We start from the raw sequence: 14,502 nt of genomic DNA on the forward strand, positions 1-14,502 counted from the left end.
ATTCATCAGCTTTGTGCTGATGTACTAAAATAAGGTTTATTCTCTTCATCTGTCCTTGGGTAATGGACAGATGTTGGAAAATGGCACTAATTGGATTTTTGCTATCTGTCTCCATGAATAGGGTGATTTAGGCTATTTACCCTTTGATTGGGGAGGAGAAGTACAAACCATTCACTTTTAAAATGTCCCTGGTTTAGGGAAGATAGGATTTACTAAATGGGTGCAAACTGCTTGGCATCTAGATTTTCTAGGAGGCTTCAAACTACTGTTTAACTATCTGTCTCAGTTTCCCTATTCCATTTGTTTTGGGTTATTGGTCTGATTCACAATGGGTCAAGGCTTAAAAAAAAAACACAAAACACACCCTACAAACAAACAAAAAACAGAAGGGAGGTGAATGGGATTCTGCCCATGGAGAAGAGAGTACAGAGGTTAAGAAGTGGTACTTCTCAGAAGCTTTGACCTGGGACCATTTTTAGGAGGAAGCTATAAGGGAGAAGAATATTTTATAATGATGAGGAAAGAGGCTGGGAAGTGAGTTAGACAAGTTGGTTTACATATCAAGAAGAGTAAAACAGGTAGAGAACATAAGAAAAATGAGAAATGGCAAAACACAGGAATTTGATCATGCAAAAGAAAAGTGAAAATAAAGCATGAACTTCACCTTGCAAGACAGTTGGTCCTAAAGGGGGCAGAAAAGGAAGAATTTTCTGGTGAATCAAGGAAGGGCATCAGGAGGAAAGTAAATAAATTTGGAATGTTGGAGGACCAACAGTAAAGTTATGGAGCGAAGAGGGATACAAAAGAGGATAGTGGAATAGAGAAATTTGAGCAATATTGTTATTTAGTTTTCAAAATGGAATAAAAGCATGAGTTCAGGTCTTCTTTTTAAACATAAAATAGAAAAAGAAATAACAGACACACACACTTCTCTCTTCTGAGAAGAAAATTTGGAACAATTATTTTAAAATGTTTAATTTGCAATATACACAACACTGGGATTGAGGTGCCTTCCAGTGGTGAATGCTACCTCTCGTTCAATATGCAGTAGGAGGGTCAAGTTCATGAAGACATTTTGACATGATTCTTGGGAACTCTGTGCCCATGAGATTTCTCTACAGCGGCTATAATATGCATATAATATGTTTGTCTATGTGTCAGTACATTTACTTCTAGAGGCCGTGGAGCAGAAATTGCATGCCTTGGGACCTTTTCTAACATTTTTCTTTAATAAATTGTGCAAATCCCATTAAACTAAATTGCTTCTTAACAGCAAGAATCCAAGACTCAGGGTAGTTTTCTCAGCGATATGACAGAAATTCACTCCCTACAAGTGGTATTCTATCATATATAACTGGTTATCTCAGATTCCCCTAGTTCCTACTTGAATTCTATTGGCTTTTTAAGAAGGTTACTGAGTTATTCAGATAGACGGTCCATAATATATAATTTGTCACTTATAGTGAAATTTTGTTCTATTATATTGTGGACTATTGTCCATTTAATTAATACAGGCTATTCCCCCCCCTTATAAAGCAGACATGTTTGTTATGAGTTAGACTGCATCTCTAGGCTTCAAGAAATATTAACAATACATTTAACTTTTGAGAATCATAGAATTAAAAGAAACTAATGTACATTAAACCTTCTCTTGTTAAAAGTGGGGAAATTAAACTAGGGCCTAGTGAGGAAACATGACTTATCTGAGGCTACCTAGTTACTGCTAGACCCAGGATAAGAGTGTGGGTTGTCTAAATATTGTGCTTCTTTTACTTTTTTCTATAAACCATTAGGTAAACTTTGTGCCTGCCTATTAAAGTTCAGGTCTGAATGCCTTTCTTAGGCCCCAAATCAGGCTATTCCAGAACCGATTTGAATAATAATCACTACAGATTTTGGTAAGTGGTGAGAATGGAAGTAGCAACAACTCACAAAAACTCAGACCAGTGATATGGTTTGACATTAGTTGTCTAATTTACCTGTGGATGTGGACTAACCCCAATTCTACCATAAATGAGTAAGAAAATGAGACTTACTTTCTACCCCTATTTGCCATTGGACAACCACATCAACAATTGAATAGGAAACCATGGGTCCAAGTTCTATAACTGGCATACTCCTCTCTTTAGCCTCAGCCTCTGAGCTTAGCAGAAGGCAACATTTGGGGTCTTTATATATTGTTAGTAGGATTGTATAAATATTGGCTCTGGAGAATTTTCTAGAGCTACAAAAATTGTCATGACCTTTTTCATAAAGAGAACCTGCCAAGTAAATGTTATGATAGTCAGCAAAATAGTTAAAATAAGAGTAAAGAGGACTATAATTTTATAGGGAAAAAAAAAGGGTAGTTAGTATAGGAAACTCTTGTAAGGAAAGTAAATGAAGTTCTATGGCTAGCCAAAATAGACCATGATAATTTCTTCCACCCTAAGAACTATCTCAGACAGCTTCAATAGTAACTATTATTAACCTTAAGTTTATTTTCCCTTGAAATTGCATTTAAACTGCCTGGTCATCATTTATCTACTATGTCTATGATATCGGGAAGCAGTAAAACCATGCAATAATATAGAGTTTGTATTGTAAGTACCAAAAATGAGATCAATGTTTCAGTCTGGGTGAAACATCAGGGAGTAGGGGCAAAGCTAAACATTGCAAAGGGTTTGGTCTAAGAAATACTAATGTATGGGTTAGCTGACAATGGTTAAACAAGGGGTTCCCTCTTCCTAAAGCATTCTCTTCATCCCACCCATACATTTTTTTTCTTTTTTCCTTTTCCTTGATGATCACAGACCATTGGGTCTCTGCAAATTGACATTTTCACAGGGAGGAAGTCGGAAGTAGTTGGAACGCCGGAGTCGCCTTGGGGGCAGACCAGCCATCTGGCGGCAGATCTCATCTAGAAGAGAAGCAGAGCATGATGGGATTAGAATTCGGGAAGATAACAAAGGGCTGATGTTTTAAGGGAAAGAGAAGACCAGTGTGGTGGAGTGAGAAGGTTGGGGAGGAATGTATCTGAGTTAGAATCACAGCTCTACCACTTATTTACCACTAGAGACTTACTAGAAAGTTTCTTAAATTCTCTGAACTTCGCTATCCTTTCTATAAAATAAGCATTAAAATACCTGCCTCAACAGTTTAGTTGTATTAAAATGGAATAATGTATGCAAAGTACCTAGCACAGGTGGTCAGTAAATGTTAGTTTCCTTTCTACACCTAGCTCCCACTTTTTCTAATCATGGACTTTTGAATAACCAGAAAATGAGCTTCAATCACTCAATATATACCTAAGTGTTTACTATGAGCAAATAGCTGACTTGACTAAGTCCCCAGAGACCCTTGAAAGTGCCTAGAGTCCCAAAGACTCAACCTCAATCTCAAGGTGCTTCCCTTGCAGGTGGCTTGCACAGAGCCAGTGGGGACAAGCAGCAAGTTTCCTTCTCCGAAGTTAAGTACAGCTTTTAGTCAGGAACTCAGCACAAGGCGGGCTGCTTAGTCAGAAGTGGCTTGTCTGTGGTGCCCTCGCCAACCACAGCCACCTTTGGGGGCTGGCCGATGGGGAAGGTGAGAAGAATCTTTGTTCCCATCATACATGGTCACTCACTTTCGACCCATTTAATTGTTTTTACGAAGTCTTTCTACCTTCCTCTACCTCAGAAATTTCACAATGAGCAATATAAAGGGTGCTTGCAAGCTGTGGACTGTTTATAAGGTAGCCAGTTTCTAAATGTCCAATCTGTTTCTAATTTAATTAAAGGCCTACCCAAACATTACTGTCTCCAAATTAATGTTTTGTGCAGTTTTTTTGTAAGTTATAAACATGGCTGCAGACTAGTAGCATCTCTATTTGTAATGATTGACTTGGCCTTTTTACCTAGAACCTCAGTGAATGATCTTCAAAGCAGCCAGAGCTCTGACCAAATACAGGAGACATTTGGAGTTACTATCTAATTGGAAAGAGATCTGGGGGTACTTTTTGTAGGGTTATGTTTATGTATTAAGCATGCTGCTTTACTTAGATTACTTACTTGGGGTAAGTTGGTGGAGAAGGGACTGATGTGAGTTAAGAGGGTGGCCTAAAGCCCTCCGCCAAAGCCAGACCTTGGATCCATTAGCATTGTGTCCTTCTTTACCTCCCTCATAACTGTCCTTCCCCCACTACAAACACAGACATCATCTTACCTTTCATAGCTTCATGTTCTTTACAGACAAGACGGGAGCAAATCTCATTATTGATGATGTACATGCGTCGTAAACTGCCATAGTCCCAATGTCATGGTTAAATAAGGAGACAGAAAGAAGTGTTGAGAGGGAGAACTAGCCTAGGCCTAAGATGCCTTTTCAACTTCTTATCTGAATTTCCTTAGGTATTTCCCCACTCTTATCTGAATTTCCTTAAGTATTTCAGAAAATGGCATTACTCTTATTATCGACACTTTGCATACTCTCCCTAGAATCAAGCTTAATACTAACTCCTCCCCACTATTTTCTAACTTCAGACTTGGATCTTTCATTTCAGCCTTTTTCTATGAGGTAGTAAATTCAACGTACTTGTGTTTCCCTCATGACTATCCTTCCTCCAGCCTTTACTTTTATTTGCCCTCTAGCATCTGGACTTGTTAGTCAGCCTGTACTCTGAATACCTCAATCCAGACTCCAGGTTCTATTTGGTACTTTCAGTAACAGCTAGACTCTAGCAGTGGTTCTCAACCTTCCTTAATGCCGCGACTCTTTAATACAGTTCCTCATGTTGTGGTGACCCCCAACCATAAAATTATTTTCGTTGCTACTTCATAACTGTAATTTTGCTACTGTTATGAATCGTAATGTAAATATCTGATATGCAGGATGTATTTTCATTGTTCTCAACCCACAGGTTGAGAACCGCTGAAGAGGATTATGCTAAAATCTTCTGTCCCTCCAAAGACTGAAATTCCATAGCGGGAGTCATTAAATAGTTGCTGACATGAAAACACTATCTTGGAAGATGCTTTCTGGGTGTTCTGGGACCCCTTACCTGGTAAAGCATAACTGATGAACGCATTGCTTGACTGGCCGATGCACAGAGTAGAGTCTTGTGCAAGCAAATTTTTCATCCCGGCACTCTGAAGAAGCTTACACAAAAAAAATAAGGAGAGGTGTAACAAACATGAGAGATATACACAAAGGATTAAAGAGGTAGAGGAGGAAAAAACACACACAAACAATGGGGGACATCTGTAATACAACAATACAGATAAACATTTTTTAAAAAGGGGATGGAGGAGGAGAGAAAACGTGGGAAAAGCATACAAGGTAGTCTCTACAGAAGATCTTTGTAAGTTGTGGCATCTCTTTCCTGCTCACCAAAGCAGAGTAATAGGAAATTGACTAAAGTGAAATTTAGGTGCTTTCCTACCTGGAAGTAGAAGTGGCTAAAATAATCTCTGCGGGGTTTTCTAGGAAAAAAGTTCTCCTAGCATTATACAGGTGAAATATCAAACAAAAATGCTGATAAACCCGTTCTGAAAAACGGAATTTCTAAGACGGGTAACTATTTTCCTGTCCCAGTAGTTGTCAACAATAGCTGCACATCAGAATTATCAATGCATTAGAGCAGCGGTTCTCAACCTGTGGGTCGAGACCCCTTTGGGGGTTGAACGACCCTTTCACAGGGGTCACCTAAGACCATCGGAAAACACATATATAATTACATATTGTTTTTGTGATTAATTACTGTGCTTTAATTATGTTCAATTTGTAACAATGAAATTGGGGGTCACCACAACATGAGGAACTGTATTAAAGGGTCGAGGCATTAGAAAGGTTGAGAAATACTAATGACATCTATTTTAGTCGTGATGTCTATAGTACTATTGAGTACTTGCAGTCAGTTCCCAACCCTGTAACCAAATAAAGTCCAAAGGATTGTTTTGGGATCATGAAGGGGTGGTCAAATCTTTTCACATGACTTTTAGGACAGACGCTCATATACAAAGGCAGGGGTGGGGCTTCGGGAGGAAGAATTAAGGACACTAAAAACAATCTTTGAGAAAAAATTGGAAGTAAACTAGAAGATATGTACCCTTCAAAGAACAAAGAGGTAAGGAATCCTCCAGAAGACAAAAAAGCTTAGGAAAAAGACAATCATACCTGTGGTGTTTTTATCACTGGGCGAGGCTGGAAGGCAGAAATTTTATTCAGTTATTAGTTCTAGAAGTTACTACCTCTATAACTGTCATGTTACCTCATTTGAGACTCATGTGGCACCCATGTAGATAAGAAACAAGCGAGTTAATAACTCTTTAGCAACTTCTAAAGAACAAACAAACCCATAATGGTTTGTTTTGATTCGCACAATTGCAGTGATTTAGAAGTTAGGATGGTAAATATGATTTTGCCTTTCTTAGGGAGTTGAAAATTTTATTATATTGAGAAGATTTTGTGTTATTGACAATAAACAAATTTAGTAGGGACACAACAAAGAGCCACATGCTCAGAAGAGTTTCAGCCTAGAGCTAAAAAGAGAAAATATTTTTGCTGTAGAAGCTCCTCAAAAAAGGAATTTTCCTCTCTGTAAGTCAGATACACTATCATGTGTTCTTTGATAAAATTTATTCAATAAAGAATAGCAAGGGTCATGGCCATAGCCTAATCTAACCTAGGCGCTGGTTAAATATGGGCCTAATTTGAAGAATGGAGAACAAATTAAGGAGCAAGATGGATCTTGAGGGAATTAACTAACTATGGGAGTGATCAGTAAAAATGTGATTGGCAGAGCTGCTAATAGGATATTATAGGAAGTGTGTTAGGTGATCCCATCTATCCCATGGTTTCAGTTCCAAGTTTATATTCTGAGAATTCTCAAATTTATACTTCTAGCCCAGATCTCTCTTCAAGCTTCAGACCTATAAATCTAGCTACCATGTTATAAACGATTTCATGGATTTTTCAAATCCATCAATCCCAAACTGACTTAATTATTTTTTCCAATTCAAATTGTTCTTCAGTGAATAGTAGTATCATCCACACAATAGCCACCATCTACCTGATGAAAAGCTGAACATCATCACAATAGTCTCCTCCCCCTTGCAGCTTACATTCAATTCTCACTACGTTTACCTTAGTTCAGGCCACCATCTTTTTAAAAATATATATATATTTTTTTACTGATTTCAGCCCCAGCTGGTTTGGCTAGGTGGATAGAGCATCGGCCTGTGTACTGAAAGGTCCTGGGTTGGATTCCAGTCAAAAGCACATGACCAGGTTGTGGGCTCAGTCCCCAGTACGGGGTGTGCAGGTGGCAGCTGATCGATGATTCTCTCTCATCATTGATGTTTCTCTCTCTCTCTCCCCCTCTCCTTTCCTCTCTGAAATCAAATGCATGCCTCCTACTGGGGGTCGAACCTGCAACCCGGGCATGTTGCCCTGACCGGGAATCAACCATGACCTCCTGGTTTCTAGGTCAAAGCTTAACCACTAAGCCATGCCAACCGGGTCAGGCCACCACCTTTTATTGGGACTGCCGCAACGTCATCCTCATTGGTTTTCCAATTCATAAGTCTGATTGGAACCTCCTTTGCATAAACTATACTCTGATTGGTTTTTGTTTCCACCCCAAGCCTTTACCCACATTATTTTCTTTACCTAAAGCTCTTCCCTTTCTATTCACTTGATTCACTTCTATTTGTCTTCCAAGAAGCATTTTAGACAATGTGCTCTCCAGAAAAGCCTTTCCTAACTCCCAACACTGAATATAGTCAAGGGCTCTTTTTCATCTGTTCACGTGTCTATCTTGTCTATTAGACAAAAAATATCTAGTAGAAGAAAATTAGTTTTATTTACCTTTATATCCCTGGCACCTACGTAGCAGGTTTTCAGTAAATATTTGCTTAAAATAATGTAGTTGTGATCTCCTTTTCTCATGTCCTACCACTTATTCCTTGTGGGTTTGACCCTAATCATTAAAAAAATCTCAGTTTTTCCAGTGTGCCAAGCTCTATTTTGCTTTCACATGTTTGAACAGCTATTTCCTTTGGTTGGAATGCACATCCCTTCCATAATTGCCTGGCTTGCACCAATTCTTCTTTCAAGATTCAGCTTGACCATTACTTCTAGAAAGTTTTTCTTTATCTCCCCATACATTTCTTTGTTTATATATTTTGTTTTACTCATATGTATTAGAAACGTTAAAAGATCATGGGTTGGTATTTTGTACATCAAACACTTGGCATAGAGTTATGCTTGTTAGGGGATCAAAAGAAGTCATTAAATTGAACTGTGGGAAGAAAGTGCTACATAAACTGTAACCCTGTATATTTAGGATCCTTCACCAGCTGTCATGCCTTCCATAATAGGCTCTAGGGAAAGCCCAGAATGGCCCCGGTGACCCTGGGCTCCCAGATCTGAACTCACCCAGGTCATCTGTGGAAGGCACAATATCGGCCAGAGCTGAAAAGGCACAAAACAGTAGGTGTGAGGAGGGCTTTGAATTGGCAAGAGAGAAGGCAGAATTAAAAAGGGAGAATGGAGCCCTAACCAGTTTGGCTCAGAGGATAGGGCATCAGCCTGTGGACTGAAGGGTCCCAGGTTTGATTCCGGTCAAGGGCATGTACATTGGTTGCGGGCACATCCCCAGTGGGGGGTGTGCAGGAGGTAGCTAATTGATGTTTCTCTCTCATCGATGTTTCTAACTCTCTATCCCTCTCCCTTCCTCTCTGTAAAAAAATCAATTAAAAAAAAAAGGAGAATGGAAATATTAGGTCAAGGTCAAGGCTATGGCTGAGTTTGTGTATTATGTCCAATGAAATAGAATTAATTGAAGTAATTGTGAATATTTTTGAAGAATATTTGTCCTATTGACATTAAACTAATTTGGGGGAGCCTTTATCATTCATGACTTATTTTAACTATTAATCCACTTTGTTTCCTCTTTTTAGAGGACTAGGGGCCCTCTCTTTCTTTTTATCTCACTGTCACTAAACAACATGCCCACAATCTCTCTATGCCTTTCCCAGAGATAAAAAAAAAAATAGGATTAACTCAAGAGCTGGAATAAATGTTGTGAGAATCATGCCATTTTTAAAGAACTGTAGTAAAAGCTACCTGTTTCATCTGTAGAGGTTTCAACTACCAAATCTGCAAAGGAAACAACACAGAGAATGAAAAATGCAAGTAGGAAAAGTAGAAAGGGAAGCAGGATAAGGGATGATGATCTAAAAGGAGGCAGGAAAGATTGAGGTGAAAGAATGTGGACTGTGGGGGGCGAATGTAAGGGACTTTCACAGAAGGAAATGGAGAAGAAGCTTGGGCATGCTTGCAGCATCGGTGGCATCTAAGATAGACAATGGAGCTCTGCATGAGTTCAGAGTGCCCACCAACCTCTTTTTTAGGCTTTCTTTGTATAGACTGCAGCATCAATCCTTCTATCCCCAACATGAAAGCAAAGAAATAAAGAAAAACTTACTAGGATCTTCTGTCGAGTTTTCCTCGGGTTTCGCAGTCGCTAGAGAGAAATAAAAAAATCAGAAAACATTTTCTGAGCATTCTTTTTACCCCTCCCAGTAAGTGGCATTGTCGAGCACAGAGTAAGTATTCCACAATTGTTTTTCTTGTTTGCTTCCCAGCCTAAGTCCTTTCCCCTCTAACCCAACCAAATGTCACTTTCCTGTTTCCATGAATATACCTTGGTAGTCCTTGACCCTAGAATGTCTTCTTTCCTTTGTCTGTATTATAGAGGAATGAATAAGTTAAACTACATGCCCATCAGATAATCTTCCACAGACACCCCTTTCTCAGTTGGACTTGGATTAAGCATTAGACTTCAGGAATAATTTATATTATTTTTATTGTCCTAACAGATGATACTACATTTAGCTAATCTGAGTTAATTATGTGTGCCAGGCACTGTTTAAATCCCTGTTTTTACAGATAAATAATTTACCCAAAGTCATAGAGCTTGCTAATAGGTACAATGGATTGGTGACCTTTCTGCAATGCTTACTCATCATGAAAATTATCTTTACCAAAGACACTGATTTTGCTATTTATAACTTTGATGTGATTGGATATCAGTCTGCTGATGTGCTTATATACAAAGAGTGTTTACAAAAGGTGATGTTGGTAATTTTATGATGCTCAGTGAGAAGCGAGGTGAAGGGAGGGGAGGGAAAATGCCTGTGTTAGTAGACAATGCCTTGTAGTTGATCATTGAAAAGTACAGGCAAGAGAAGGAATAAAAATGGTCCATGACTTAAGGTGGAATCTATTGGAATAAACAAAGAAGACTGTGCCTATTTAAAACCAAAAATAATAGCACTTCCTATCACAACTATTTTGATTAAAAAAAATAACAAAGCAGTGTTAATATTTAATAGCAATAGCAAATATCCCAGCTAGAATGATCCTTCATTGTAGAAAGCTTGTAGTCATAATCTATTTTACCCACTAGGGGTCAGCAAATTCACATAATTTGGTTTGACTTTTTTTAACTTCAAAGTCTAAATGTCAGATTTAAAGGTAGTGAGAATAGCATTTTAATGAAGCACACCAGAGTTATTGATCATTGTAGTAGAGGAAAAACACAAATAAAGCATTATGAAGGAATTTCCCCTGCAAACTGCTTACCTCATTAAAAAAAAATTCCAGACAGAAGAATAATCAGATCTGACAATAGAGCATTTTTATCTTTACTGTTCAGTATAAACTTTCTTCTTTTAGAGCAACCCTTGATAAGAGGGATCCAGGTTTCTTTCAGTCTTACAGGATATTTGAAAAACCACTGACCTGAATCATTCTGGAGACTGTGAGGGGAGTGGAGCCTCTGGGGTGTAGCCCAATCTGGCTCTGTTTCCCTTCTCTCTAGCCATATTCCAGTCCAGCCACTCACAGAAACAAAAGAGAAGCAGGGAGGGCAAGGGGGTTGAGAGTGTATCCCAGCTGCCTCGGGATTTCAGGGCAGAATACTGCTTCTCTGCATATTCCTCAATTCACCCATTTCCATGAGCTATCACCATATAAATACTTACCTAGAATTTATGTTCTCTGAAAAGAAATCTTTAAGGAGACATTTTCATCTTATATTATAATATTTCTGATAGAAAAGCAACACAAAGTCATAGATATCTATCTATCTATATAAAAGCCTAAGCAACCAGTCGACCGTACAACCGGTCAACCAATCGACTGGTCACTATGACACGCACTGACCACCAGGGGGCAGACACTCAATGCAGGAGCTGCCCCTTGATGGTCAGTGCGCCCCCACAGCAGGAGCAGCAGGGCCAGGATGAGTGGCAGCAGCGAGACGCCTGACCTCGGGCTCCTTCCTGGCCGCCTGCTGCTTCGTGCACTACCACATCCCTCAGGGGATGTCAGACTGCCTGGGATCAGGCTGAAACCAGCAATCCAACACCCCCTGAGGGGTCCCAGACTGTGAGAGGGTGCAGGCCAGGCTCAGGGACCCCACTGGTGCGCAAATCCGTGTACCAGGCCTCTAGTTATTAGATAAGGTCCAAGACTGGGCCTTACCCAATCCAAAGAAATGAATCTAGTCTACCCTAATTCTATAAAAAATACCAGTTGTGACCCACTCATTTTATTTTATGACCCATTAATGAGTTACACACTGCTGTGCTCACAAGGGTTGGAAATAGTAAGAGATATATTATAACTTTGTTGAATGTCTTGGAATTTCCTTCATTAAGGTGAAGGAAGTAGTCCTTTGGAAGCCAAAATGTTTGAGTTCTGTTCCGTTGTGCCACAACTTGCCTATAGTACTGAGATAATTACTAATCCTGTCTTTGCATTTTAGTTTCTCCATTGTCACATGGATAGGAAAAAGCTTTCTGTTAGGATTAGTGGGCATTTTCTGAGTGAGATAAGAGATGAACAGAGGAGAGTGTAAGCAAGAGATGGGTATAGAGGAGGTCCTGGGAAAAGTGTTTCGGTAGATAAATAAAAAGATAAGATTTTATGAATCGGATAATAGGATTAGAGAAACTGGTGAATTAGATCCTATTTCCCACCCTGTGGTAACACATCTCTGTTATATTACAGATTCTTTAATTCTGACCATTCATTTAAATAACCTCAACAAAGCCCAGATCCAAAAGTTCACCTACCTTCTTGACCACTGACCCCTAGAGGTGTCCAGTCTGTACAAAGGAACGAGAAAAGAGATGTGAGTGACTCCAGCTCTATACACCCGCCCCCCCGCCAAAAAAAATAAGTTTTAAAAATATTTTTTAATTGATTTTGAACCCGGGACCCTTTAGTTCGCAGGCCAACACTCTATTCACTGAGCCGAACCAGCTAGGGCCCCAAAAAGCTTTAATCAAATGAACCAGAAAATATGGGGAAGTGGTTGTACATTATCTTTCTGTGTTTTATTTTTTGTGTTTTATTTTTATATGGTTCAATACAAAATTACTCAGATCATTAGTGCTACCCACAAATGTGGAAACACTTAAGCAAGACAACAAATTCCTGAGAACAAACCCCTGCTCTGTTTTGCCCTGACTCAGCATGCCCTGTTGCCCTCATTCCCAGCCAGAAGGAATGGGGTCCTGTTCTACAGAGAGAGCCAGTAGCAATTCTACCCTGTCCTGTCCTTCTATGCCCACAGCCATCCCACTAGCTACACTACTGTACAAGCCAAAAAGATTCTTTTCTCAAAGTCTGTATGTGGCAGAATGAGAAAAATAGAGTAGGATTAAAAAAAAAATACAAAGTTTATTTTCCATGACTAAACTTCTAGCCAGCTTCTGTGAAATCTGTGAAGATCATTTAGTTCTGTGTATAGATTTGGCACATATTTTTGGTGTGCCAGTGAATATACTTGTGTGTATGCTGGTGCTAGTGTTTGGTATGTGTTACTGTTCTTCTACAGGATTTAAATTTGGTCTACTTTCTTATTAGGTGGTCTGTACATGTGTGTGTATCAGCTTCCTTTTCCCTTGGTATTTGTGTACTTGGGTATTTATGTGTGTGAGCCTCTTTTGGTTAATATGCATTTGTATGTATTTCACCTTAATTTCATAACTCTCAGGATACCTTTTCCTAAGTCTGAGGTCATCTCTTTCCATATCTCTGCCTTTTTTTTTAAACACAAATCTATTCCTTTCTTCTATTTCATAGCAATTCTAGAACTCAAGAGCAAGCATTTCTCTCCCAATTCCCCTTCAACCTCCTTCCATTCCACTCTAACACACCTCCAGACAAGTGTACAGCTGAGGACCTAGCATCTTAGGGAGAAAAGAATAAAGGTAGGGACTCACCTGAGGAAATGATGAGTGCAGTGAGAAACAGCAGCACCTTGGGTCCCAAGAGCAGCATATCTAACAGGGATGGTGGGGAGAGTAGAGATTGTAACGCTCAGGGACACATCAGCATTTCAGTTCCAGGGAAGGCTGTCTGTGGCCCACATCTCTTTGTCTTCCCAGGACCTTTCCTGGTCCCCCATATCACTCAAACCCTTTCCCTCTTCATATCTTTCACCCGACATTTATTTCTCAATTTGAATTCTATTCTTTGGTCACTTACCATTATTCTCACTCTCCTTGCTCTTTTCTACCAGGTCAGAGAAGATTTTATATTTGGAATGGTCCATGTTTGCCCCTGCCCTGTGGTCTCTTTCACCCCTAGGGTCTGATCTCCTTCTCTTTTGGTATCTGTGACTTGTTTATGTCATCTGCTCACCTTGGTGTCTTCTTTCATTTGAATTTTGTGGCTAATTGAGGCGTCTGCTCAATTTTAAGTTGTTCAATGAGATTCCCAATCGCCCCCCTCCAGCCTTTCAATGTATACACACACACACACACACACACATATGCACACACACACATACACACTCCTTCTGCTTATTTAGGGTTTTATACAATGAAACAACTCACTGTCTATGGTCCTCTGCTCTTTCCACCGAGTCCTTTGGCTGCTGACTGTGTCTCTCTCCTTCTCACGCTATTCCCACTTTGGCTGGAGAATAAGATGAACAGGGCCACTCCCTGGGAAGGACTTCAAATTTGGCCTCCTGAAACAATGAGATGAGGTAGAGCGAGAGTGAAAGAGAGAGAGAAAGAGAGGGAGAGGGAGAGAGAGCCAGGCTAGAGGAGTGTAATGAGGATAAAATGAGAAGGGGGATGGGAATTTGCAGTCACTCACACCCTCATTCCAAAGGTTATTACCACATTGGTGATAGATACTGCTGCTCCCTGGAAGGGTTGGCCCAAGCCCACATATGCCTTTCTTCCACGAGCCTATTTTCCCTCTCGAAATCTGGCCTGGGCACCCTCCACCCCCGTTCCCTGGGTTCCTTCTTACCTAATCGATTCTACCTCATCCTTGGGATGTGTTTCTGCACATCACCAGAAACTGTTCCTATCTCTGACTGTCTTCCATCTTTGAATCATTTTTGCATCTTCCTTTCTCAGTTTTGTTCATTTTGGACATTCATCTCTTCAAGTCCAACAAATTCCTTTGTATCCCTATATTTATCTTCTTTCTTGACCCACTGATTCAGACTCT

General features: G+C 39.7%; 1 protein-coding gene across 5 annotated transcripts; it reads right to left on the bottom strand.

Annotated features, from left to right (window-relative positions):
- Window positions 1-949: 949 nt before the first annotated feature.
- On the bottom strand, window positions 950-14,060 carry MFAP5 (microfibril associated protein 5). Of its 5 annotated transcripts, XM_014451646.2 has the most exons (12): window positions 13,872-14,060; window positions 13,257-13,316; window positions 12,102-12,134; window positions 11,007-11,034; window positions 10,765-10,862; window positions 9,446-9,484; window positions 9,085-9,117; window positions 8,395-8,430; window positions 6,133-6,159; window positions 5,018-5,114; window positions 4,183-4,256; window positions 950-2,899 (listed from the first exon to the last, which is right to left on the bottom strand). In XM_014451646.2, exons 2-12 carry the CDS (start codon window positions 13,312-13,314, stop codon window positions 2,787-2,789), a joined length of 636 nt encoding a protein of 211 aa, XP_014307132.1. In that variant the 5' UTR covers window positions 13,315-13,316; window positions 13,872-14,060; the 3' UTR covers window positions 950-2,786. The 5 variants fall into 5 exon arrangements, with proteins under 5 accessions (XP_014307132.1, XP_014307133.1, XP_014307134.1 ...); XM_014451647.2 differs by lacking the exon at window positions 9,085-9,117; XM_014451648.2 differs by lacking the exon at window positions 8,395-8,430.
- Window positions 14,061-14,502: the final 442 nt, after the last annotated feature.

The sequence above is a fragment of the Myotis lucifugus genome, unplaced genomic scaffold, assembly GCF_000147115.1.
Source record: "Myotis lucifugus unplaced genomic scaffold, Myoluc2.0 scaffold_10, whole genome shotgun sequence".
Taxonomy (NCBI): Eukaryota; Metazoa; Chordata; class Mammalia; order Chiroptera; family Vespertilionidae; genus Myotis; species Myotis lucifugus.

What these genes read in the sequence shown, in the direction of transcription:
- MFAP5 (XM_014451646.2), bottom strand. Translation starts at nt 13,314, where the DNA reads ATGCTGCTCTTGGGACCCAAGGTGCTGCTGTTTCTCACTGCACTCATC. An exon ending in CAGTCTCCAGAATGATTCAG is followed by an intron (nt 9,485 to 10,764) that starts GTCAGTGGTTTT and finishes ATTTCTCTCTAG; the next exon opens with CGACTGCGAAACCCGAGGAA. An exon ending in AACCTCTACAGATGAAACAG is followed by an intron (nt 8,431 to 9,084) that starts GTAGCTTTTACT and finishes GTGCCTTTTCAG; the next exon opens with CTCTGGCCGATATTGTGCCT.